This window comes from Chlorocebus sabaeus, chromosome 10, assembly GCF_047675955.1.
Source record: "Chlorocebus sabaeus isolate Y175 chromosome 10, mChlSab1.0.hap1, whole genome shotgun sequence".
NCBI lineage: Eukaryota > Metazoa > Chordata > Mammalia > Primates > Cercopithecidae > Chlorocebus > Chlorocebus sabaeus.
Genome location: NC_132913.1, coordinates 59,790,914 through 59,816,261, shown reverse-complemented (window position 1 = coordinate 59,816,261; position 25,348 = coordinate 59,790,914). Strand labels below are relative to the sequence as shown.

Genomic DNA, 25,348 nt, shown 5'->3' with positions numbered 1-25,348 from the left:
AAAACAAAAACCTAAGGCTTTGACCCAAAAATTATGCCACTGTAAACCTTTGTAAAACTTTGTTTTAAGACAAAGTTGTCAACCATGCAGGTATCATTCAATGCAGAAGTCACAATGCAGAAGATAACCTTTGTACTCAAATTTTATGAATTCATTAAGGTTTTCCCTTTTCCCCTCATTGCCTTCATAGGTAAGTGGGAAGTAAAAGTTAAAATGCCTAACTATGCAATTCCTTCTGCAATCTGTTTAACAGCTTCCCGAGAAAACAAGGATAATCTGGTAAACTTCACAGCATCCTGTCCTCATGCACTCAACACGTGCTCAAGACTTACTTGCTGATGATGAAATGTGCTGTTGGTGCAAACAATTTATGCCACCGGCAAGGAAAACATTCTAAGAAACTCTGGGCCAGTTATAACCTGCCTTGCCTATGATCATGCCATTTCTGTGCAATCATCATATGCAAAACTGGGCATTCATCATCACTGTGCGGAATCCAAAAGCGATTCTCGGGGGTGTCCACGCTCGGCCTCCCACGCGGGCGCGCCTCCTTGGAAGGGGCCTGGCAGAGCGCGCACCTGCACACGTGCGCCGGAAGGCGAGCGGTCATTCCGCGGCCCAGCTGGTTTGTTTTCAACAATACGATCAAAGCCACACGCCCACCGTTATTTACGCCGTCAGCCAGCGCCGGCACTCAGAGGGAGGAAGGAAGCACCTAAGGCGCTGGGGGCGGAAACACTGAGGAGGAGGGCTGCGCCTCAGGCGAGAGCTGGCCGGCGCCGACCGGGCCTGGGGCAGGGGCCGCAACTCCCCGCCTGGGACCGCGCACAAAGGCCCGAAGTCCGGGCCGCACTCACCGAAGTCCAGGAACTGCTTCATGGAGAGCGGGGACGGTGAGAAGCGCGCGTAGAAGTCCACCTGGCCCGGAAGGCCGCGCTCGGACGCTGGGCCGGAGCCCGAGTCCGAGCTGAAGGTGCGGCTCGGGCAGGCGGCGCGCAGCCCCTGGCCCGGGACGGCCAAGGCAGCTCCGCGAAGCAGCCGCGCCAGCCTCATGCCGAGCCCCTCTAGAGAAGCCAGAGCCCGGGCGCCGCGTTTCCCCGCGCCTCTGCCGAGTGGTACGTGAGGGACGTGGCGGGCAGTAGGGGAGGGGAGCGGCTGTCACCCGCGCGGCCCCCACCCCTCTCGCCGGAGCCCGGCCCCCTGCGCCGCTGGGCGGGATGCGGAGCGGGAAGGAGGCGGGGAGAGAAAAGGGGGCGGGCGCAGCGCCCGCCCCCTCGCCGGAGTCCCGCCCAGCCCCGCGGGGAAGGAGATGAGGAACGCGCGCCAGGCCGCAGCCGGCGCCCAGATCCCGCCGCCGCCAGCGAGGTGTGGGGTGCGCGTGGCTGTGGTCCCCGTACATGTCGGGTGACCGGACCGGGGACACTAAGAGGCGAGGCGGTGTGGAGCGTCCCCTTTCCGCGCCCTTTAGAAACAAATCCCACCTTCCTGCTTCCTCTGCCCTCCCAGTCTCAGCCAAAAGGCTCAAGGAGAGGGCGGCCCTCCGCTTGCACACACCGCGGTGTCCTGCTGCGAGCGCGTTCTAAAAACGCTTCTCTGTGACGCAAGCCACACATTTTTCAGGGTCAGAGAGCTTCGGGAGTCCCCGCTTGCCAAACAGTGGTACGTGTGGCCCTAAATAGTATCACCGAGACGGCGGCCGCCGGAGGAGAGACGTACTGCCATGTACTGGCTGTGTGCCTTTGAGTGAGCTATTTAACCTCTCTGAGCCTCCATCTCTTTACCTGAAAAAGAAGCGTAATATCTGCCTCAGTTGCTCTGACATGGGTAGTAGAGCTATCTGTGTTAGCACAATGCCGGGGACATACCAGATAATAAATGGGATTTATTTTTACCATTATTGCTTTTTAAAATTATGTCTTTATTAAGATTTTATCAGAACCACTTACCTGTGTTTTCCCTGAAGCACATTTTACCAAAAGTTTGAGAGAAAACAACGGTTTTTGGCGGTTTTATAACTATTTGACGTATTCGAGTATCAGCAGTTCTTCTCCCACACTGACTGTAGGTTTTAGAAAGTGTAACGGGTACATAGTTTTGTGAACCCCGAAAGTTTGAGACAAGTCTCGATTAATGTATAAAGCTTATCTTGGCAAAGTTGAGAACACGTCCGTCTCTGTATGTAAGAAGCAGACAACTTGAAGCAGGGAGGAAGGCTTCCAGGTTATAGGTAGGTGAGAGACAAATGGTTGCAGTCTTGAGTTTCTGATAAGCCTTTCCAAAACAGGCAATCAGATATACATCTATCTCAGCAGAGGGATGACTTTGAATAGAATGGGAGGCAGGTTTGCCTTGAGCAGTTCCCAGCTTGAATTTTCCCTTTAGATCAGTGATTTTGGGGCCCATGTTATTTTCCTTTCACATTTCGGTGAATCTTCATTCTCATTATGTTTTTCTGGACGATCACACGTGGATACGGTATGGGACATTATTCTTTTGGCCCTGACAGCTTTGTCAAACCTGGTATCAGTGTGCACATCTGGAGTTCCGATCTCTTTCTTGGCAAATTCCCAGATATCTTTGCTGAGTGCCCAAGGGGCACACTTCTTGAAGTCCATTTCAATGGGATGTGCTTGGGAATGTTGATGGTGTCACCACCTCATTGGTGGCTGAATGGCCCCCTTCTGCTTCCCACCCTTCTTCTGCAGTGCCCAAGTTGGAATGAAGAAAACAATTTTGAGTATTACACATTCTTAAAATAATCCACCAAACATTTCCACAGCTCTACTCCAGCTTCTCAGGTTGCCTCCTCCTTTCTTCTTTCCTTCTAGATTATTTCCTGAGCTCCAAAGTCTTGTCACTTTATCATACACACCATTATTCAGCTTCCTCAATCCCTGTTTGCAATTTTGCTGCTTTCTGCCTGAGCATGTCAAGATGCTCAGCTGAACATTAATTTATGTGAAAGCACAAAGGCCCAGCAGAAACTTTGAGACTATTTTAGCAAGATTTTCCCCCCCAGGAAGGAATCAACTGTTGTATAAAGTGCTTTTTCTTTTCTCCAAAGTATATTCGCCATGCTTCAATCAATATACGGAGAATGTGCATATAAAAGCACATATTAAGTGGTGTCAACTTTTGCTTCTTAGTCAAAGACTTTGGGTCCAGAAACTGGAGAGAACTTTTGAGGACTTTAGTAAAGAGCTATATTTTCTGTTGTTATGGTCTGAATGTGTCCCCTAAAATTCGTATGTTGAAACTTATCAATGTGGTAGTATTAAGAGGTGGGGCCTTTAGGAGGGAATTAAGTCATGAGGGCAGAGCCTTATAAAAGGGCCTAAGGGGGTGAGTCTGTTCCTACCATCTCTTCTACCATGTGAGTGAAACTGCCTTTGAAAAATTATAACAGTGAGAAAATTCTGACAGTGAAAGAGATCTGACCTAACCAACTCCATCTTGCTTCTCACTTCCAAGCTGCCCTTGTTTATTCATGAGCATAGGCCAAACTAACTTTGGGAGGAATTTGGTTTATATATTAACTTTGAAACAAAGATAACAGCTCCTCCATGAAACAAACCCCCAGCTTTCCTGGGGACCGAAACACCTTTGTTAAACTAACAAATTAGGCAGGGCACAATGGCTTACGCCTGTAATCCCAGCACTTTGGGGGGCCAAAGTGGGAAGATTGCATAAGTCCAGGACTTCGAGACCAGTCTGGGCAGTATAGACCTTGTCTCTACAAAAAATGAACAAAATTAGCTGGGCATGGTGGCACGTGCCTGTAGTGCTTCGTGGGGAGCATCAGTTGTGAGCCCAGGAGATGTAGTTTGCAGTGAGCCAAGATCCTGCCGCGTCATTTCTGCCTGTGTGACAGAGCGAGACCTTGTCTCAAAAAATAAGTAAACTAACAAATTAGCTACAAGATTAGAAATTATAACTCAGGAGTCATGCAGTCAGAGTCCACAAGATCACTGACCTCCGCAATTGCTCCTATAGATAACATTGCTATTATAAAACCAAATGTTGGTGTTTGAGTTATTTTTCAAACCCTGAATTCCAATGGACCAGGTAGAACCACAAAGATAAGTAAAATGACTCCTCTGGTCTTGTGGCCCCCACCCAGAAACTGACTAAGTGTAAGATGACAGTTTCGACTTCCTATAATTTTATTCCTGACCCAACCAATCAGCATTCCCCATTCTCTAACCTGCTGTCTGCCAAACTATCTTTAAAAAACCCTAGCCTCTGAATTTCTGGGAGGTTGATTTGAGTAGTAATAAAACTCTCATCTTCCATTTAGCCAGCTCCACAGGCATTAAACTCTTTGTCTTGATAAATTGGCTCTATCTGGGCAGCAGGCAGGAAAAACCTGTTGGGTGGTTACACAGCAAGAAAGCCCTTACCAGACATTGAATTCAGGCATCTTGATCTTGAACTTCCCAGCCTCTAGAAGTGTAAGAAAACTAATTTCTATTGCTTATAAATTACCCAGACTGAAATATTTTGTTACTGCACCACTAACAGACTAAGACACACATGTAGATATAAAGTATAATCATACTGTAAGCTTCTATAGAAAAATTTTTACGTAGCAGACATGGGCCAGCCCCTGTAAATTCACTAAGAATTTATGATCCATGTTGGACTGATGTGACTGAAAGGAATGGAAAAAGCAATAGAAAACAAGTAAACTCTGTCACCTTGTACCCAGTACCCTCTGGCTTCATGAGGTTCAAAAGACAAAAGGAAAGAAAAGTCATGATATTTTCCCCCCCAACACCTTTCTTCAAGGCTATAATTTGTGTTCAAGGATGGCCACAGCTTCCTACCCTTGTCCAGTATCCCTAGAGATAGTACTAATTTTTCTCTGTTGCTGATTGGGTGCTCACCAGCCCTGGAGGTTTAATTCTGCCCACACTCCTGTAAATAGTGCCTTCATTCATTAATCAGTTTCCCTTTTGAGTGTGCTATCATTTCCTGCCCTAGAACCCTTTTTGATATGCTGGAAAGATAATTTTCAAAAAAGGTGACATAATGACTCATGCAGCTGTAAAATGAACATGTGTCAAATTTTATTTAATACATTAATTAAACGAGGGAACCAGTGAAGATATTATAGCCAGTTCAAAGGAGAAGTGAAAAAACAGGAATACAGAAAAATTTGCAAAGGCTGTAAAACTGGCTCTTTCCTTGGGAATCAGGGAGGGTTGCCCTTCTACCTCACAGAATTTATTTGCGCATGTATAGGTAAGAATTATGTGTAGTGTTACCATTCATCTACAATTTATAGAGCTGTAAAATAGCTCAAAGACAGTGAATCAGAATCAGATATCCTAAAAAGTTATGCTCTAAACAATACATAATATTCCACTGAAGCATAATTTTTCTCCATATACATTTGCCTTCTTTCTTTAAAGGGTACTTTGATTCAGGTAATTACTTGTGTAGTGATATGAGGGCATCCTATTCACCAGGATTTATTTAGCAAAAACATAGTTTTTATCTGGAGTAAGTGCTTTGAAATGCTGCTGGAGTGGAAGGAGAGATCTCTAGGGAAGGCTCAGAACAGCTTTACGGGAAGCTAGGAGAGGAATTCACTTTGTAGAGCAAAGGGGAAGGGGAGGAGGCAGAAGATTGCAAAGACTGTTCACAACGTGAGCACTCCTTGTAACCCAAACCCTCAGTAAAGTTTGCAAAAAGAGATTATTGGATACTGACTCTTTTATGTGTTGTACTTTTGTGAAAATTGGAGGAAAGGATGATTTTTTATGAGAGTTTGTGGCAATGGGGATAGACTTTGCACATAAAGAGTATGAGTGGTGGTGGCGGCGTGGGTGGGCCTATAAATGAGACTGTGAGCCTCAAGAATTTACAGACATGGACAGGGAGAACTCTAGACTTCCACAAAATGAGACTGGTAATGTTAAAAGATAAATTTGGGCACATTAAAAGTTGTAAAAATTTATTTGAACTGTTGATTTAAAAAGAAGACTCAGACTCTGTAAAATAGTTTAAGAGATTTATTCCGAGTCAAATATGAGTGACCAAGGCCTGAGGCACAGTCTCAAGAGGTCCTGAAAACATGTGCCCAAGGTGGTTGAGTTATAGCTTGATTTTATACATTTTTAGGGGAACAGAAGTTGCAGGCACACATCACTCAGTACATGTAAAGCGTACACTGCTTTGGTCTGGAAAGGCAGGACAACTTTAAGACATAATATAGGGGGGTTGGGAAACTTCTGGCGGGAGGGGGCTTCCAGGTTATAGGGAGAGTCAAAGATTTTCTGACTGGCAGTTGGTTGAAAGAGTTAAGTTATTATCTCGAGACCTAGGATCAATTGAAAGGAGTGTCTGGGTTAAGGCAAGGGGTTGTGGAGACCAAGGTTCTTATTACACAGATAAAGGCCCCACGTAGCAGGCTTCAGAGAATACAGATGGTAAGTGTCTCTCATCAGACCTAAAAAGGTGTCAGACCTTAAAAGGAAAAACCTGGAAAGGGAAGGCGGTCCTCTACAGAATGTAGATTTTTCCCCAGAAGAGATAGCTTTGCAGGGCCAGTTCAAAATATGTCAAAAAAAAAAAAAAAAAAAATGTTTTGGAGTAAAACACTTCAATTTATTTCAGGACCTGCTATCTGTCATGTGATGCTACTGAGGAGTAACTTCTGATTTTTTTTTATCTTGCCCAAATTCCTATCTAAGAATTCTGGGGAGTCATGCCCTACAAACCATAAATTCTCATCAGATGGGTTTTATTTAACCCTGTATATGGAGACTTACTTTTCAACCTGACTCTGGAATAATATTTACAAGACAAGGAAGAAAAGCAAAATATTTTACCCCAAAACATGTTTCTTTGCCATATCTTGAAATGGCCCTGCAAATCTGTCTTTTGTGGGGGGAAATTTGCATCAGTAAAGAATCTCTATTAACATAGCTGGATCTTTTACTTCCAGGCCCTCCCAATCCTAAAAAGACTAACTTAAAGTCTAGCACCTTTTAAAGATCTGAATAGGAAAAGTTTGTCATCTATTGTCTCTGAGAGCAGCCACAATAAAACTTCAAAAGAACCTTGGTTTCCACAATCCTTTATCTTAACCTGAACATTTCCTTTCTATGATCTCAGGTCTTCAGATAAACTCAACCAATTGTAAATCAGAAAATGTTTAAATTTACCTGTAGCCTGGAAGCCTCAACTTTGAATTGTCCTACCTTTCAGGACTAAACCAATGTATTTCTTAAGTGTATTTGATTGATGTCTCATGCCTCCCTAAGACGTATAAAACCAAGCTGTGCCCCAATCACCTTGGGCACATGTTCTCAGGACCTCCTGAGGGCTGTGTCACGGGGCCACAGTCACTCATATTTGGCTCAGAATAAATCTCTTCAAATATTTAACAGAGTTTGACTCCACCTCGGCCTCCCAAAGTTCTGGGATTACAGGCATGAGCCACTGCACCCAACCTTGTAAATGTTTCTTATCAGACTTTAAAAAGTTGCCAGAGTTAGTTAATTCCCTTCTGAATCAGGGAAAGTACTTGGAAAGGGAATAGGATTCTCTATAGAATGTAGATTTTCCCCACAAGAGACAGCTTTGCAGGGCCATTTCAAAATATGTCAAGAAATATATGTTGGGATAAAATCTTTGGTTTCTTGCAGAGCCTGCTCCTTGTCATGTTGGTATCTTATGCTACAAACAGTCTGTTTTGTCAGATGTAAAGTCTCTGTGTTAATGCTGATCAGCTGTACCTGAATTCCAGCAGGGAGGAGAGAATAATGAGACATGTCTGACCCCACCTTCCCATCATGGCCTGAACTAGTTTCTCAGGTTAACTTTGGAATGCTCTTGGCCAAAAGGAAGGGTCTATTCAGTTGGTTGGAGGGTTTAGAATGTTTATTTTTTCTGAGACAGAGTCTCACTCTGTTGTCCAGGCTGGAGTGCAGGAGCATGATCTCAGCTTACTGCGACCTCCACCTCTTGGGTTGAAGTGATTCTCCGACCTCAGCCTCCCGAATAGCTGTGATTACAGGTGTGTGCCACCACACCCGGCTAATTTTTGTATTTTTAGTAGAGACGGGGTTTCACCCTGTTGGTCAGGCTGGTCTCGAACTACTGATCTCAAATGATTTGCCCACTTCAGCCTCCCAAAGTGGTGGGATTACAGGCCTGAGCCACCGCCTCCAGCCAAATTTTATTTTTGGTTTACGAGGGAGAAGCTCATTGGCTAAACCAACTAAGGAGGGGCAGAAAAACCAACTACTTATTTTAATTTGCTAATTTCAGAGATGCAATGGTGTTGACAGATTTTTATTTTGTATTTGCCAGGCCTCTTTCAGACTCAAGCACAAAAAACTCAGTTCAAACTTCTTTAAATAACTGGAGGCTATTTGTCTGACGTTGACGCAGGATTTTTCTTGGTCACTTTGCCAGCTGGGGACCTCTGACTGGTGATGTCCTCACCGAGGCTTTGGTGGGGCACACTACCTGCCCCTAGGAGGTGGCCCGCCCACTCGACCCACGCAGGCTGTGCCCCAGCACACCTGTGTTATAGCTCATACCCGCATACAGCGGTCCCTGAGTTCTTGTCCTGTGTCCAAGAAGAACGCGCATACTCTGACAATTGAAGAGTGAGGAGGGCAGAGAAGGATTGTATTGAGCAAGAGAACAGCTCTCAGTGGAGGCAGGACATGAGGGTGGTCCCCCATCTGAAGTTGGGTGGTTTCTTTCCCAGTGTGGCTGAGTCCAGGACTTTTATGGGCTCAGAATAGGGGAGTACATGCTGATTGGTTTGTGAGTATGCAAAAAAGGTTAAAACAAAGGCATGAATCAAAGGTGGGCATGACAGTAAAAAACCCATTAGGGAAGGGGTAGGCATATGTAAAGTAGGTGAAGGGTAGGGGTAAATCAGAGGAAAGCATGCCAAACTGGAAGACAGGTTCTTAATCTGGTTCATGGATTTGACTTGTAGCTCAGTTCTCAGGCTTTAAATTGTCTTTGGCATGGAGGTGGGGTTTCACCAGGTACCTGTCCCTGTCTGCCTAGGTGTTTTTCTGCCTCCTGCTGCTATCCATTCCCCTCTCTGAGGAGCTACGTCTAACTGCCATTAGAATAGGAATGAAGACTGATGTTAACTGCTTCCTGCTGACAGAGGGCGCTGTTTTGGGAAGACGGCAGTCAGATCTACCTCAGAGGCCTATTTAAGGGTCCCCGTTAAAAAAGGGAGCCATTGTCCAAAGCTGCAATTGCATTACAGTTTGGAGTTTGATAGCCTGAAGGCGAGAAGAGACAGACTGGGTTGCTAGAAGACATGTTAGGCCAGGTGTGGTGGCTCATGCCTGTAATCCAAGCACTTTGGGAGCCCCAGGCAGGTGGATCATAAGGTCAGGCATTTGAGACTAGCCTGACCAACATGGTGAAACCCCGTCTCTCCTGAAAATACAAAAAATTAGCTGGGCCTGGTGGTGTGTGCCTGTAATACCGGCTACTTGGGAGGCTGAGGCAGGAGAATTGCTTGAATCCAGGAGGCGGAGGTTGCAGTGAACCGAGATTATGCCATCGCGCTCCAGCCTGGGTGACAAAGCAAGATTCTATCTTGAAAAAAGAAAAAAGAGGACATGTATCAAAACAAAAGAGAGGGGATGAGGGCAGCTCCAAAATCCTGAGGCTGCTGACACACCCAGATAACTGGGGGCTATGGTTATGCCTGCTACGATTTGGGTGCATGGGGCTTAGCTTTGGTTAGCTCCTTTGGTCTTATTTTCCCAAAAACGAAACCTCTGGGTCATAGACACCCTATTTACTCCTATCACCTGGTAGGATTTGCAGAATGATTGCCCAGAACTTAAAAATTGATCCAGATTTTTACATTACCCATCCCTTTTGTCTCTTCTGAGCTGCAGCCAGAGATCACTGGTTAGTTCACAGGAATAAGCAGGGTTAGTCTAAAATACAGACCAAAATTTAAAAAACTAATTATGAGACTAGAATATAATGACAAGTGTATGATAAGTTTTGAAACGTAATTGCTCTCTCTCCAGTCCTCAGTTTTGTTAAATCATGATAGGACTGAATTGTTTGCAAAACAGAGTTTAGACTCATACTTGGCCTGATTATTTGCATAAAGTGCAGCAAGAATAATTATTTTCACATAGACTTTTAAAAAGTGGCTTTGATGAAACCCTGTTCTCTAAGGAATCTCAGTTGAGACTTTTTAAAGCCAAGCCCAGCCATGGGTTTGTACTCTGAAATACCTGAGTTGGGTACATTTCTCTCTTCTTGAGGGCCCGAGATGACTTGGGGCTCCTAGCCCTGTTAGAAAGTGGCATTTCTAACTCACCAAACCTGCACGGAGATTGTGTAGACAAGGCATGAGACAAGTTTTCCTAAGGGAAAACTTGCAAGTTTTATGCCTCTGCAAGTCAAGCTTGATTCCCTAAAGGGAACCACACCCTTTTAGTAAAAGCCTTTGTAAAAGAACCAGTTTCTCCAATTGCATCCTGTTGCAAAAGAAAATGGATTCTTATTGCACTTATGCAGAACATTATATTGCTATAAGTTAAGAATATTCACATCTAGCTTCCAAATTTTGGAGAAACCAGGCAGAGAGAAACAAATATTGCTCCAAATTTTGTTCATAGGAATATACCTTACTCAATTGTTAAAAGTTGTAAGTAGCTGAAAATGAAAGTTTCCCTTGCTTTGGAAAGGATCAGCAACATTTTAAGCAAAAAATTAAAAAGAATTTCTTCAGTTTTCTATTAGTTCAGTCCATTCAGTTAACTCTTATTCTGCAGTTCAGCTCTTCATGAATCCTGTATTGTTTTCCTCTATTCCAATGTCACAATTTCCTAAGTTGGCCGGGCGCGGTGGCTCAAGCCTGTAATCCTAGCACTTTGGGAGGCCGAGACGGGCGGATCACGAGGTCAGGAGATCGAGACCATCCTGGCTAACGTGGTGAAACCCCGTCTCTACTAAAAAATACAAAAAACTAGCCGGGCGCGGTGGCGGGCGCCTGTAGTCCCAGCTACTCGGGAGGCTGAGGCAGGAGAATGGCGTGAACCCGGGAGGCGGAGCTTGCAGTGAGCTGAGATCGGCCACTGCACTCCAGCCTGGGCGACAGAGCGAGACTCTGTCTCAAAAAAAAAAAAAAAAAAAAAAAAAAAAATTTCCTAAGTTATCAGAAACCTTTATTTAAGAGCACCTGTCAAAAAGTCCTATAGCTGATTATAAACCATCTTTTGAAAAGGATCAAAACAAGACAATTGTCTCTGAATAACAAAATATCCAGGTTAGTTACAGTCAAAAACAGGATTAACAAAGAAATTTGGTTATTATTGTGGTTTACAATAACTTAACATAATAACCCTGATTATGATTGGTAGCATATACTCAGACATTAGAATTTTAGAAATCCAATACAATTTTGGAATGTATTTTAATATCATATACTAAAATATAACCTGAAGAATTTAAACATAATTTTTATTTTGACAGTGCTGTGTAACTAAATATGTCAGATAATCCCGTTTATTTCTCTTTTGGATGCTTCAGGGGCCCTCTGTAGCAGCCCAAAGTTAGGAGTCAGGAAAGACAATTTTGAAGTTGAAGTTTGATTTTGGGAAGCCTATCAAATATGGTAAAGATTTAGAACACTTGATATTATGAAATAAAATTCCAGGTTATCATAAATCATTTATTTACCTAAAATGATGACTGAAAAATCTTTTTAAAAGGCAAAAACTTTGAGGGAAGACTTAGGTTTCCAAAACAGTCTGTCTCTTATCTCTCCCTCTTTTTTCAGTAGCTTATTTGCAAGGCAAACAAAAGTCTTTCATTATCCTTTAATTATATTATATGAAAATCTTCTTTAAGAGAGAGAAAGCCAAACTCCACCCTTACATTAGTTTATTAATGTCAACCTTAATGTTTAAAAAACGAAACCTTATAGGCTGGGGGTAGTGCCTCACACCTGTAATCCCAGCACTTTGGGAGACCAAGGCAGGTGGATCACTTGAGACCAGGAGTTTGAGAACAGCCTGACCAACATGGAGAAATCCTGTCTCTATTAAAAATGCAAAAATTAACTGGGCATGGTTAATTTTCAGGAATCTGAGACAGGAGAATCACTTGAACCCAGTAGGTGGAGGTTGCAGTGAGATTGCACCACAGCACTTCAGCCTGGGTAGTGACAGAGTGAGACTCTGCCTCAAAAACAACAACAACAAAAAAACCCTTATAGATAATTCTATCAAATCTTAACCTGTTTGTCTATGAGGTGAGTTTCTTATAAACCTTTTTTTTTTTTTTGAGATGGAGTCTCGATCTGTTGCCCAGGCTGGAGTGCAGTGGCCCGATCTCAGCTCACTGCAACCTCCACTTCCCTGGTTCAAGCAATTCTTCTGTCTCAGCCTCCTCAGTAGCTGGGATTACAGGCACCCACCACCATACTTGGCTAATTTTTGTATTTTTAGTAGAGATGGGGTTTTGCTACATTGACCAGTCTGGTCTGGAACTCCTGACATTGGGTTGGGTGATTTGACCACCTCAGCCTCCCAGAGTGCTGGGATTACAGGCAAGAGCCACTGCGCCCATCCTCTTATAAGCCTTTTATAACTCTCTACAAAGTTTTGTTAAAGAGCAGATCGGTGCCTTTAGAAAACCTTGTTTTCCTTTTATTCCAATGTTCTATTTGTGGAAAAACCAAATAATACTCTTTTGAATTTAGTCAATACATTTACACACAAGATTTCTTTTACAAGGTTAATTTTTACAGACCTTCCACACTTGTTCAAACCTTGAGTTTAATTTAACTTAATTTAATTTAAAACAATCCTTTAACCCTCTAGGCAAAAATCGACACTCCCATGCCTTCTTATAATCTTTTACTAAAAATATATTTTACTTTTTTCACACACCTTGCATGTAAATCTATTTTCAGTAGCCTCAGTTACATGTTATGGTAACTTTTAGATATTTTTAGTGTTGATGTAAAACCTGGTAAGTTATTTTAATTATGTACTAGGCACAGATAAGGTATCTTTCCAGCATAGTTAGGGGCACAGTTAACTCCGTATGTCCCCAGGCCTTAAACTGTAAAGCAGGCAAGTCAAACAATTTTCAACAGCCAAAGAAGCAATTTTTGACCTTAAAGCATTTAGTAATCCTAGTCTTTGACCTGCATAATTTAGACCGTGTATTTACATTTCGAAGACATTTGTCATATAATCTTTAAGACTTTAATTTCTCTAAGATTAAAGTCACATGAACTAAAAGGCATTACAGCTTCTATTTTTTCTTGAAAAATATTTGATCTAAGTGCTTATTTTTATTTAATCCAATTAATTGGAGCTCTTTTTAATATAAACATCACACACATATCACATGTATAACTACACGGACAGAAGAAAATCCAGTAGATATAAGTTTTTTTTTTTTTTTTTTTTTTGAGACAGTCTTGCTGTGTTGCTCAGGCTGGGGAGCAGTGATGTGATCTCAGCTCACTGCAACCTCCACCTCCTGGGTTCAAGTGATTCTCCTGGCTCAACCTCCTGAGTAGCTGAGATTACAGGCACCCACCACCATGCCTGGCTAATTTTTCTATTTTTAGTAGAGATGGGATTTCACCATGTTGACCAGGCTGGTCTCAGACTCCTGGCCTCGGGTGATCCACCCACCTCAGCCTCTGAAAGTTCCAGGATTACAGGTGTCAGCCACCTGGCCCTGCCAGATTTTTCACTTGGCAATCTCCTAGTTGGATTACTGGACCTGGGGTGGAGCTCTTCAAGGAACAGGGGTACAAAAACATGCCATTTCTAGGGCCTAATAAGTAGGTATAGCTTGAAGACAAAAACAGATTTTGAGAGGGATCTATCTGACTTTGATTATTGGGGTTCCCTGAGGAAAACAGATTTTTCCCAAAATGGGTTCTGTGGTGCCTTCTCTGTTTATCCCAAGGAATCCCAGGCTATCAGAAATTATCTTAAGCTTCTCAGGTGTGCATTGAGAGTGGAGAAAAATAATTCAGTCAACTGAGAAGAAAAAAACCTTTTTCCAACCAAACAAGATCCAAAAAGAGGAAAAAAAAGACATAAAGGTGTTTTAAGTATACTTATAGCTAGGATATCCAATTTTTTTTTGTTTCAGACAGAGTCTCACTCTTGTTCAGGCTGGAGTGTAGTGGCACAATCTCAGCTCACTGCAACCTCTTGGGTTCAAATAATTCTCATGCCTCAGCCTCCCAAGTATCTGGCATTACAGGTGCACGCCACCATACCCAGCTAATTTTTTGTGTTTGTGGTAGAGGCTGGATTTTTACATGTTGGCCAGGCTGGTCTTAAACTCCTGAGCTCATGCAGTCTACCCACCTCAGCCTCCCAAAGTGCTAGGATTACAGACGTGAGCCACCACACCCAGCCTGCCCGCTGTTAATATAAGCTGACTTTTAACCATGGTGCTCTTTTAAAAAATATTTTTAAGTCCTTTATTACTTGAGTTAGTCAAGCAGCCAATATTTCTGGCTTTTGAACGTCACCAAAAGCAACCTCACAGGTGAAACCAACAAACCTCAACTAAGGTTATGACTTAACCACAAGTGTTATGAGGTATTTTCAAAGAGGTGGTAAGCAGTTTTTTAAAAATCTAGAATCTCTAAATGTGGCTCACAGAAAGGAAAATTTAAAAAAGGAAGCTAAAAGTTGTGGATGGCTGGGAATAGAATAAGCAAATGTAAAAGTCACACAGATAGGGCTGGGCGCGGTGGCTCACGCCTGTAATCCCAGCACTTTGGGAGGCTGAGGTGGGCAGATCACAAGGTGAGGAGATGGAGACCATCTTGGCTAACACAGTGAAACCCCGTCTCTTCTAAAATACAAAAAATTACCCGGGCGTGGTGGTGGGCGCCTGTAGTCCCAGCTACTCGGGCGGCTGAGGCAGGAGAATGGTGCGAACCTGCAAGGCGGAGCTTGCAGTGAGCCAAGATCGTGCCACTGCACTCCAGCCTGGGTGACAAAGTGAGACTCCGTCTCAAAAAGGAAAAAAAAAAAAAGTCACACAGATATTAACTGGAAAGTACTCATTTCCTAAGGCAGGACTGAACCTGGAATGCCATTGTAAAATGGCAGAGAGCAAGAGAAAATACTGCCATGTGGTTACAAGGTCAAGCTCCCAGGGATGTAAAATAAGATGGAGACCTCATCCAGTGTTTATTTTGTTTTGTTTTGTTTTGTTTTTCTGAGACCTGTAGCAAAGATTGTAACTATCCAGTTTTCTGGCCTGCTTGAACAACAGGCTTATGGGATGCTAAGCCCAGGTTGTATTTTAAGGTATTCCACCTTATGACAACTATACAGAAAGACACACAAAGTATACCAGATTAGCTATAGGTTAAGACTAGCCTCAAATCTTTTTTTCTATTAATCAAATCTACAGATTATATAAACATCGAATTTTCTTTTCCCCACCCCCACCCCAACATTCATTCATCCAGTTTTTACAGAGAGAGGGAGGCCAGAAGTGTGACTGGTAAGAACTTCTACGCTTCTGGCATGTCAGGTTTCTAAGTTGCCTTCCCTTGGGCTTTGGAGTCCTATCGACCCTGGAGTCCTGTGAAGGGGAAGCAGACAGAGAGGTTATCTACATACTGTAAAAGTTGTCCCTTCTCAAGAGATTTTTCAGTTAGAGCTGTAATTTCTTCCTGGTTCATCTTTAGGCCAAACAGTTTAAGGTTTGGGGAAATGATATTTACCCCTGTTTGGGGATACTTGTGAATGGGAGTTTCCTGTGGTATAGAGACACAATTACCCATCCACAAAGAGAAGACAGAGAAGGAAACAGAAAAAAAGCCTCCCCCCCCCCCCCCCCCCCCCCCGCCAAAGGAGTTCCAGTGGTTCAGGATATACTGGAGAGAAGTACAAACTGAAGATGGTTTTTAACCATCTGGGAAAGAGGGGAAAAAGGCATCCCTTAATTTCTCTTCCCAGCAAATACCCAGGGTACATGAGGGAGAGGGAAAAAAAAGGCATCCTCTTTTTTCTTCCATCCTTCTATCCCCATGTTTCACCAACCTTGGCAGGTGCTGCCCATAGGTCCCAATATGGCCTTCACCCATGTAGCAGGGAAGCCTAGAGGGTAGGAATATCTGCACTGGCCTATCCTCCCTGCTGTTGGTAACCTTCGAGTTCCCTAGACCTCATTTATGCCTTGGATACACACATGACCTCCTTCCATGACGCTGGGGGGAGTTGCCTAATTGGCAGGAATTAGTCATACTCGCCTGTGCTGTGCCGCTAGACTTCTGCTGTTGTCTGATCTAAGACCTAGTTTCCTTTTCTAGGGCTTCAGCCTGAAGGTTGGAATTGAGTTTGGAACAAGTGCCCCAGGAGGGTGCATGGACTCATTAAATTGACTCCCATATGGGCCTTGCCAAACTGCAGTCAGTGACTGGCAGTGACAGCCTGGGCGATTCCTCCATTGTGTCTCTGCCATAAGCAGACTGCTAAGGTGAAGCTGTGGAACCAGATCCTCCTCTAACAAGGGAGAGAAGGGGAGTCCCAAGATTTGGGGATGTGGCCCAGTAAGGTGCCTCCCAAAAGGAAAAAAACAACTCTCGCATAGGAAAGCTCTCTGTATTTGCAGATCTGTGTTAACTCCTGACATGGTGGGGGGGAAAAAAAAACAGCTTATGTCAAGGAAAGTGTAGGCACCTGGGTTAAAAAGCCTCTTGCTCTTATGCAAATGGTTCCTTCAATGGGGAAAAAACTCTTAATCACTGCCTCCTCCTTGCCTCCAAGAATGGGTGGAAACCACATTGTTCTGAATTACATTTTTGATGACTGGGCCACTTGCCCATCCTACCCAGTAATATCTCTGTAGTTTGCAACAACACCCTTAATATTATAAAAGAAGAGATAGGAGCCATTACAATCCATGAAAGAAAGAAGAGAAATGCCACAGCAAAGTCTTGGCTGACACCCTAGCAGGTGGTTGGGTACTGGAGCTGGTCTGGAGACTTCAGGCAACATCAAGGTGTGGCCTTGGCTGGATGCCTTCAGTTGCCCCAGGACCTTATTCTGATCCCCATGATGGCCATACCTTTGTGAGGGGAAACAAAGCCAGGATTCCCTACACCTGAGTGCAACAGGGCAGAGGTGAGTGTGACAGGTTCCTCCCCAGCATTGCTCTGTAGCTGTGCTGTTTGCCTTTAATTGGCTAATCAGAGGATTGGTGCTTCATCTGCCTTCAGAAGAAAGTCTGAGGATGAGAAGCCTTGGGAAAAAGTGAAGCATCATTGGTCCACATTTACTCACCCTTCTGGTGATCCTGGATGAGCTCTGAGAAATGATGCAGGATTTTTCTCAGTCACTTTGCCAGCAGGGACCTCCTGTTGGTGACCCACCCAGACCTCATTTGGGCATACTACCTGCTGGAGGTGACCTACCCACTCAGCGCACCCAGTCTGCACCTAGCTTGCACATACGGCTGTGTTATAGCTCATACCTGCATTTGGTGCTTCCCAGGTTGGTGTTCTGCATCAAAGAATGAGGATATCCTGACAATTGAAGGGTGAGGAGGGTGGAGAATTGCACTGAGCAACATAATGGTTCTCAGTGCAGAGGGGATGCAGGGGTAGTACCCCACCCCAAATTGGGTGGTTTCTTTCCCAGTGTGACTGAGTCTGGGGCTCTATGGGCCCAGAATAGGGGAGTGCATGCTGATTGTTTTGTGAGTATGCAAAAAGTTCAAAACAAAGGCACCACTTAAAGGTGTGCATGGCTGTGTAAAAAATCAATTGGGGAAGGGTGAGTATATGTAAGATAGGTGAAGGTTGGTGATCAGAGGCCAGTGGACCAAACGGGAAGACAGGTTCTCATTTCATTCTGTGGATTTGACTTGTGGCTTGGCTTTCAGGCTTTAAACTGTCTTTGGCATGAAGGTGGGGTTTCACCAGCGACCCGCACCATCTCCCTAGGCATTTTTCTGACTCCTGTGTTATCAGTGTCACTGGAAACTCAGTTATACTGGACCTAAAGCACCAGAATGTGTACTGCCCTCACCTTCCTTCCTCTCCTTATTTCAGCTCTGCTTTCCTTGGTATCTGCTTTCCTCATAATGACGGATGGACAGAGTAGCACCAGGCTTTAATAGTCCTAGCTGAGCAAAACCTTGGTAGTGAGCACTTCTTTCCCAGTCAGTTTTGAAAAGCACCAGGATAGTCTCTGGCCAGAGTTGGACCATGTTTCCACTCCTGGAAACTGGGAATAAGTAGAGAGGCAGTGCGTGCGCACGCGTGCGCTCTCTCTTTTTCTCTCTCTCTCTCTCTCTCTCCCCCTCTCTCTCCATCATAGGATGCTAGGCAAATAAAAACCATACCTGTTCATCACCAATTTTGATATTCTGCAGACTGGACATACTTTCTTTTATTGTACTTACAAATTTCTACTAACTGAAGATTTTTAAATTTTTCTGGAATTTGTTAGTGGGATTTAATAAACACATTCAATTCACGAAATGTGACATTCTTTAAAACTTGAAGAATAATGATTCTTTACACTTTTCTCTACTTTTATTCCTCTCATTTCCTGATTGCTTCTTTTGTTGGGAGTTCTCAGACTCCAGGAACAAAAGACAGATTAACAAGAGTAAAACACACAGAAGTTTATTAACACATATATCTCATATATACAAGGGAGATAATCCAGAGAAATGGGTAAATCTCTAAGAGGTGGCTTTCACTTAGGCCTAGATACTGTGGTTTTCTGAATCAAATAAATAGTGTGGAAGAGACTCAATTATGACATGGCCAGGAAAATCATTGTAAACAAGAGCAAGGTTTGTTGTGTAGATTTACACGAATGCCTTCTTCATTGATAAGTTTCTAGTGATTTTAGAGTGCAGAGAGGAAGCCATCCTTACAAATGGCGATTTCCTTTATAGATGTATAATTTCTCTTACAAAAGGGTAACATCTCTTTTTTCAGAGCTTCCCCTGTTTTGGCTGTTTTCCAGAATAGCTAAAAATAATCTTTTATGCTAACAAGGTAAATTTAGAGTGCCATATTCTCCTACAGTCATATTTTTGGGTGGTATGTCCTGAACCCTATCTCTTTTATTATTTAATTATTTATTTATTATTATTATTTTGAAATGGGGTCTCGCTCTCTCACCCAGGCTGGAGTGCAGTGGTGTGATCTTGGCTTACTACAGCCTCTGCCTCCCAGGTTCAAGTGATTCTCCTGCCTCAGCATCGTGAGTAGCTGGGACTACAGGCACCACACCCTGCTAATTTTTGTATTTTTAGTAGAGAGGGGGTTTCACCATATTGGCCAGGCTGCTCTTGAACTCCTGACCCTTGTGATCTGCCTGCCTCCCAAAGTACTGGGATTACAGGTGTGAGCTACTGCGCCCAACCCCTTTTATTATTTTTTAGTTAAGTAATGTGCATATTTTCACCCTTCTTAGAGATTTAGAAAAAAGAAGAAACAGAATTCACTGTGATATGAACTTACTGGACATTTCTTGAATAATCAAGTTGATCTTAAAAGCAGAAAGCCTACTGTGAATTCAGCATTAGCTGGAAGAAGGCAGCTACCTTTTGTCTACATATTTTCTCTTTCAGTTTCCCAGATCTTATAACATTTTCTTTGGGTGGATGGCCATATCAGTAGAATTTGATGCATAAAATAGAAACCACTGTAGATATTACTGACATGAAGAGATTTAATTCAGGGGATTGATTAAATGTAAGCAAAATAGACTAAAATGGTCTCTAGGCTGTGCCACTGAGAATAATTTCTAAACTAATAACCCAGCTAGGGAGTTCTGAGGCAGTCACTGAAAATTGCCAACTGAAAATGATTGAGTTAAAATTGCATTTGCAAAAATTATGAGAGTGGGCAGTGGCTCACACCTGTTACCCCAGCACTTTGGGAGGCTAAGGTGGGCGGATCACTTGAAGTCAGGAGTTCAACACCAGCCTTCTCAACATGGTGAAACTCTATCTCTAAAAAAATACAAAAATTAACCAGGCTTGGTGATGCATGCTTGTAATCCCAGCTACTCGGGAGGCTGAGGCAGGAGAATCACTTAAACCCAGGAGACGGAGGTTGCAGTGAGCTGAGATCATGCCACTGCATTCCAGCTGAGTAATAGAGTGAGACTCTGTCTCAAAAAAAAAAAAAAAATTATGAGAGCGAAAGGGATCTAACATAACCAACTCCATTTTACCTTTAACCTCCAAGCTGCCCTTTTTCATTTCTGGGCGTAGGTTGAGAGAGCTATAGGAGGAATTTAGTTTATAGTTTAACTTTGAAACAAAGATGATAATAGTGCTTTCCCTAAACAAATCTCCTTGCCTGGGAACCAGACCATCTTTGTAAGACTAACAAATTAGCCACAAGGTTAGGTTTAGGAGTTATATAGCTAGAGGCCACAAGATTCCTGACTTCCACAGTTGCTCCTAGAAATGACATCAATGTCTGTAAAAGTGTTCAAGGTATTTTTGAAACCCTGCATTCTGATGCACCAGCTGGCACCACCCAGACCAGTAATCTGGTTCAACCAGTTCTATGATCCCACCCAGGAACAGGATGGCAAGAACCCACGTGGAACCTCCTATGATTTCATCTCTAACCCATCCAATCAGCACTCCCACTCCTTAACTCCCTATCCACCAAATTATCCTTAAGCACTCTGTCTCTGAATTTTGGAGGAGACTGATCTGAGTAATAAAACTATTCTCCCCTTTAGCCAGCCCTGTGTGCGGTAAACTCTTTCTTTATTCAATTCCCTTGTATTGATAAATTGTCTCTTATCTGGGCAGTGGGCAAGGAGAATCCGTTGTTCAGTTACAAATCTGGGGGATTGTCTGGGATAGCTCTTGTGGACATCTCTTTGTGATTTGGCAGTCCCTCACCAGTTTCGGGTCTGCAGGCCAATCCAAGTGGCTGCTTAGTTCTCTTGGACTAAGGGCTGCCTCTGGTGTTGTGTCTGCCAGCAGGCTGCTGCCAACCCAGAGTGCATGGATCTAATTGCAATGGAGACGTAGTTCCTGGAAGACATCTTATAACCTGGCTTGGTGAGTATTCCAGGTGCTGCCAAAACCTTTGTTCTCCTGATCTACTGACCCCTCTAGAGGCACCTGTGGCCCCATCACAGGGACTATCCAGCTTTCCCTGGAATTCTAAGAAGAGTCTCAGTTTGTGGCAGTCTCTCCCCAGCTGGATGAAGAATAAGGAACCTGTTTAAAGAAATGCTCTTCTAGTTTAGAATCTGGTCTGGAATTGTGGTTTTGAAGGCCTTCTCTTTGTCATTACTTTGTTGTATATTTTTATATATGGAGGGGATCCCTGAAGGACTTGCTGACACAAGTCCAGCAGGCCTGACTCAGGGTGACATTGGTCTTCGATCTTGCCCAGAGTTTTTTATCCTTAGAAAACCCAGGTTTAGGATTTATATAGCTAGAGGACACACACACACACACAAAAGAGAGCGAAAGGGATCTAATATAATCAACTCCATTTTACCTTTAACCTCTAAGCCACCCTTGTTCATTCCTGGACACAGGCTGAGATAACTATAGGAGGAATTTAGTTTATAGTTTAACTTTGAAATAAAGATGATAATAGTGCTTTCCCTAAATCTCCTTTTTGCCTGGGAACCAGACCGGCTTTGTGAGACTAACAAATTCCTGGTCAGAGGTCATCCCTCCCCACCTTGAGTGGATCAAAGATGATAGGAGTCAGTGGGGGCAAATTTGAGCCTTGCCAGGTCAGTATTTGGGCCCTGGCAAAGAAACTAATGTCTGTGTACTGTTCTGTGTGTATTCTCTGCCTGGGAATCTAAAATCTAACATTGGAGAGTTTCGTTCAACCTGTCCTGTCTGTAGATAGGTGTGGGTGGCCGGGTGGTAGCTGCTTTGCTTTGACTGTGGCCCCCAACCTTGGTTGTGTCTGCCCTCTTATGGCTACTGTTGGACAGCGAAGAGGTTTCTATACTGAGATCAAGAGTGGGAACACATGTTCCAGAATCCACTTTGGGAGGGTAGTTATAAGGTGCTATGTGGCAGGTGGGGAAATACCTCCCCTCTTGTATGCCTGTACCTTCTCTTAGTGTGCTGTTTTATATCGGGGGAACCAGCCCCCAATATTTCAATGTAGATCCTTTCTGTTTTCCCTAAGTGTCGGCCAGTCTGAGAAATAGAGTACAAAGAGAGAAATTTTACAGCTGGGCCTCCAGGGGTGACATCACGTATTGGCAGGTTCCATGGTGCCCCGTGAGCCACAAAACCAGCACGTTTTTATTAGGAATTTCAAAAGGGGAGGGAGGTATGAGCAGGGAGTAAGTTATAAAGATCACATGCTTCAAAGGACAATAAAAGATCACAGGGGCAGAGAGGCAGAGCAAGATCACAAGGCCAGGGTGAAATTAGAATTACTGATGAGGTTCCATGTCCCACTGGGCACACATTGTCATTGATAAACATCTTAACAGGAAACAGCATTCGAGAGCAGACAACCAGTCTGACTAGAATTCACCAGGCTGGAATTTCCTAATCCTAGCAAGCCTGAGGGCACTGCAGGAGACCAGGGCCTTTTTCATCCCTTATCTTCAACCGCATAAGGCAGACACTCCCAGAGCGACTGTCCATAGACCTTCCCTGGGAATGCATTCCTTTCCCAGGGTTATTCCTTGCTGGGAAAAAAATTCAGTGATATTTCTCCTATTTGCTTTCTGCAATAAGAAAAATATGACTCTGTTCTGCCTGGCCCCACAGGCTGTCAGACCTTATGGTATCTCCCTTGTTCCCTGAAAATCACTGTTATCCTGTTTTCAGGGTGCCCAGATTTCATATTGTTCAAACACACGTTTTACAGTTGGTACAGATAACGCAATCATCCCAGGGTCCTGAGGCGACATACATCCTCAGCTTACAAAGATGACGGGATTAAGAGATTAAAGTAAAGACAGGCATAGGAAATTACAAGAGTATAGATTGAGGAAGTGATAAATGTCCATGAAATCTTCACAATTTAGGTTCTTCTGCTGTGGCTTCAGCCAGTCCCTCTGTTCAGGATCCCTGACTTCCTGCAACAGGGAAATACCTCAGTCCCTCTTGTATGCCTGTACCTGCTCATAATGTGCTGTTTTCTTTGACCCACTAGAAAGCCACCAAGTTCACCCTCTGGCATATCGGGCTTCCTATCGGGCCAAGAAAATGGAAAACTTGTTTTGGGCTTGATCTGATGGATGGGGTGTCCCTACAAACCACTGGAGACTCTTATTTGAAGATTGGAGACAAAGTTGTGATAAAAACACAGAAGTATGGGGACCCAAATGTCTGCTATACTGGAGGAGAACCCATTGGCGTGTATCCCCAAGAAGTGGAAATTTTGGGGGGTATCACCCACTGACCTGTAAGCAGTTTATTTTCTCTCTAACACCATTTGGGCATAGTTCCCTGTGGGATTAAGAATGCATGATGGCCTTGTCAGGGTTCTGTTTGTCACCACAGAATCTTGGAGTTAGATTTGTTTTGTAAAAGGAAAGAGAAATGGGATGGGACCTCCTATGTACAGTGTTTAATGGCACTTTGGCAAAATAAACCAATGCAGAAAAGGTGTAAGGTTGTGGCCCAACTAACTGGCAGTGGAAAAAAGCCTGTTTTTTTTTTTTGAGTCACAGGAAAAAATGATGACATTTCGATTGCTCGGTTAAATGAGCCCTCAGTTCCTCCTCCTACCTATGGCAGCTGGGGCTGCTCTATGAGCACCTGAGCTGGGGTTCCCATCTTCCCTGATCTCCCAGTCTTCCCTGATCTCCCCACCTTTGCAGGAATAGAAGCCAGGAGCAATAGGAATGGTCTACCCCCACACCTCTAACAGGAAACCAAATTCGGCCATAGTGCCCCTCTAGCTCAGGGAAGGCAATTCCCTCTTCAGCAGATTCCTATAGGAGGCATTGACGCTGTCACAGGTCAGCCAGTGGGGCTTATCTGGGTCTACTCTCCATTTCCACCTTCAATTTGTTTAATTGGAAAAATAACGTGCCCACATAGTTGGAGAATCTGAGGAGGATGGAAGATTTGTTCTTGATATCTGCAACCCAAGCACACCTTGGGCAGATGTACAAAATTTCCTTTATATTTTATCAACCTGAGAAGAACAGAGAATGGTCCTAGGTAAGGCCGGGAAAGAAGTTGGTCGCATGCGTGAGGTCCCAGGTAACCTGGTAAGAATGGCTGCACAGGTGGCTGTACCCACCTCAGACTGGGAATAGAACGTAAATGGAGAAGGCTTTATCAAGGTTTAGTCTTATCAAGACTGCAACTGCGTTCTGACTGGCCTCTGCAAAGGAGTGCTGAAACCGAAAAGTTTTGTTTGTTTTGTTTTGTTTTGTTTTGAGACAGAGTCTCACTCTGTTGCCCAGGCTGGAGTACAATGGCATGATCTCAGCTTACTGCAATCTCTGCCTCCTGGGTTCAAGCGATTCTCCTGCCTCAGCCTCCTGAGTAACTGGGATTACAGGCACGCACCACCTCGCCCAGCTAATTTTTTGTATTTTTAGTAGAGATGGGGTTTCACTATATTGGCCAGGCTGGTCTTAAGCTCCTGACCTCAGGTGATCCACCTGCCTCAGCCTCCCAAAGTGCTGGGATTACAGGTGTAAGCCACTGCGCCCGGCCTAGAAAGGTCTTAATAAGGTTCAAGAAGTTAGGCAGAAACCTAATGAGAGCCCTTCAGAATTCTTGGAATGGGTGTTTAAAGTGTATAGGTGGTATATAGACATGATCTAGAAGTACCAACAAATGATAAATAATGACCTTTATCAGCCAAAGTGCTCCTGGCATTTGGAGAAAGTTGGAGAAGATGGATGGGGCTCTTGGGTATATCCCTGTCCCAGTTAATGGAGATTGCCTTTAGAGTGTTTGCCCAGTCCAGATAATTTTTTAAAGGGAACAGTGGAAGATGAAACATCAGGCTAAACTTCTGGCTGTGGCTGTGACTCTAGGGGTCCCAGGACCACAGCGTGAATCTCCTTCAGATGCTTCATCCCAGGTAGGACCCCTACTGAGCCCCAGACCAACAAAAGGTGACATCCCACTGTAGGTCCCGAGCAGTACACTTACTACAAGCTAAAAGGCCACTGGAGAAAAGACAATCCACACTGTAAAAAGAACAGCGTTAGGGAAAACCCCCTCCCTGTTCACCAGATGCCTAAAATAGCTGAGAGGTCTGAGGTTAAAGATACCTAGGATAAGGACCAGAAATGATAGGGCCCTGTGGTTCCTCCAGACCCAAGCAACACCCTCCATATTCCCACATGAAATCCCATGTCGTGATGGCAGTGGGAAATCAACT

The 25,348-nt window shown here is 43.9% G+C and overlaps 1 protein-coding gene and 1 long non-coding RNA gene across 15 annotated transcripts in view; one reads left to right on the top strand and one right to left on the bottom strand.

Moving 5' to 3' along the window:
* Positions 1-1,053, bottom strand: part of PDK1 (pyruvate dehydrogenase kinase 1) — a 119,930-nt gene extending 118,877 nt beyond the window's left edge. For all 12 annotated transcript variants that reach the window (XR_012094224.1, XR_012094225.1, XR_012094228.1 and 9 more), the window contains exon 1: positions 858-1,053. Coding sequence is in view for 5 of the 12 variants with exons in the window: in XM_073019818.1 (XP_072875919.1) it covers positions 858-1,053 (196 nt within the window). In the remaining 7 variants the exon portion in view is untranslated. The remainder of the gene's footprint in view (positions 1-857) is intronic.
* The window catches only part of LOC103217326 (uncharacterized), a 56,117-nt gene continuing 31,775 nt past the window's right edge, over positions 1,007-25,348 (top strand). The window contains exon 1 of one of the 3 annotated variants that reach the window (XR_012094230.1): positions 1,007-1,115. This is a non-coding gene — a long non-coding RNA (uncharacterized lncRNA). The remainder of the gene's footprint in view (positions 1,116-25,348) is intronic. The other 2 variants (XR_005241523.2, XR_012094229.1) reach the window with 2 other exon arrangements.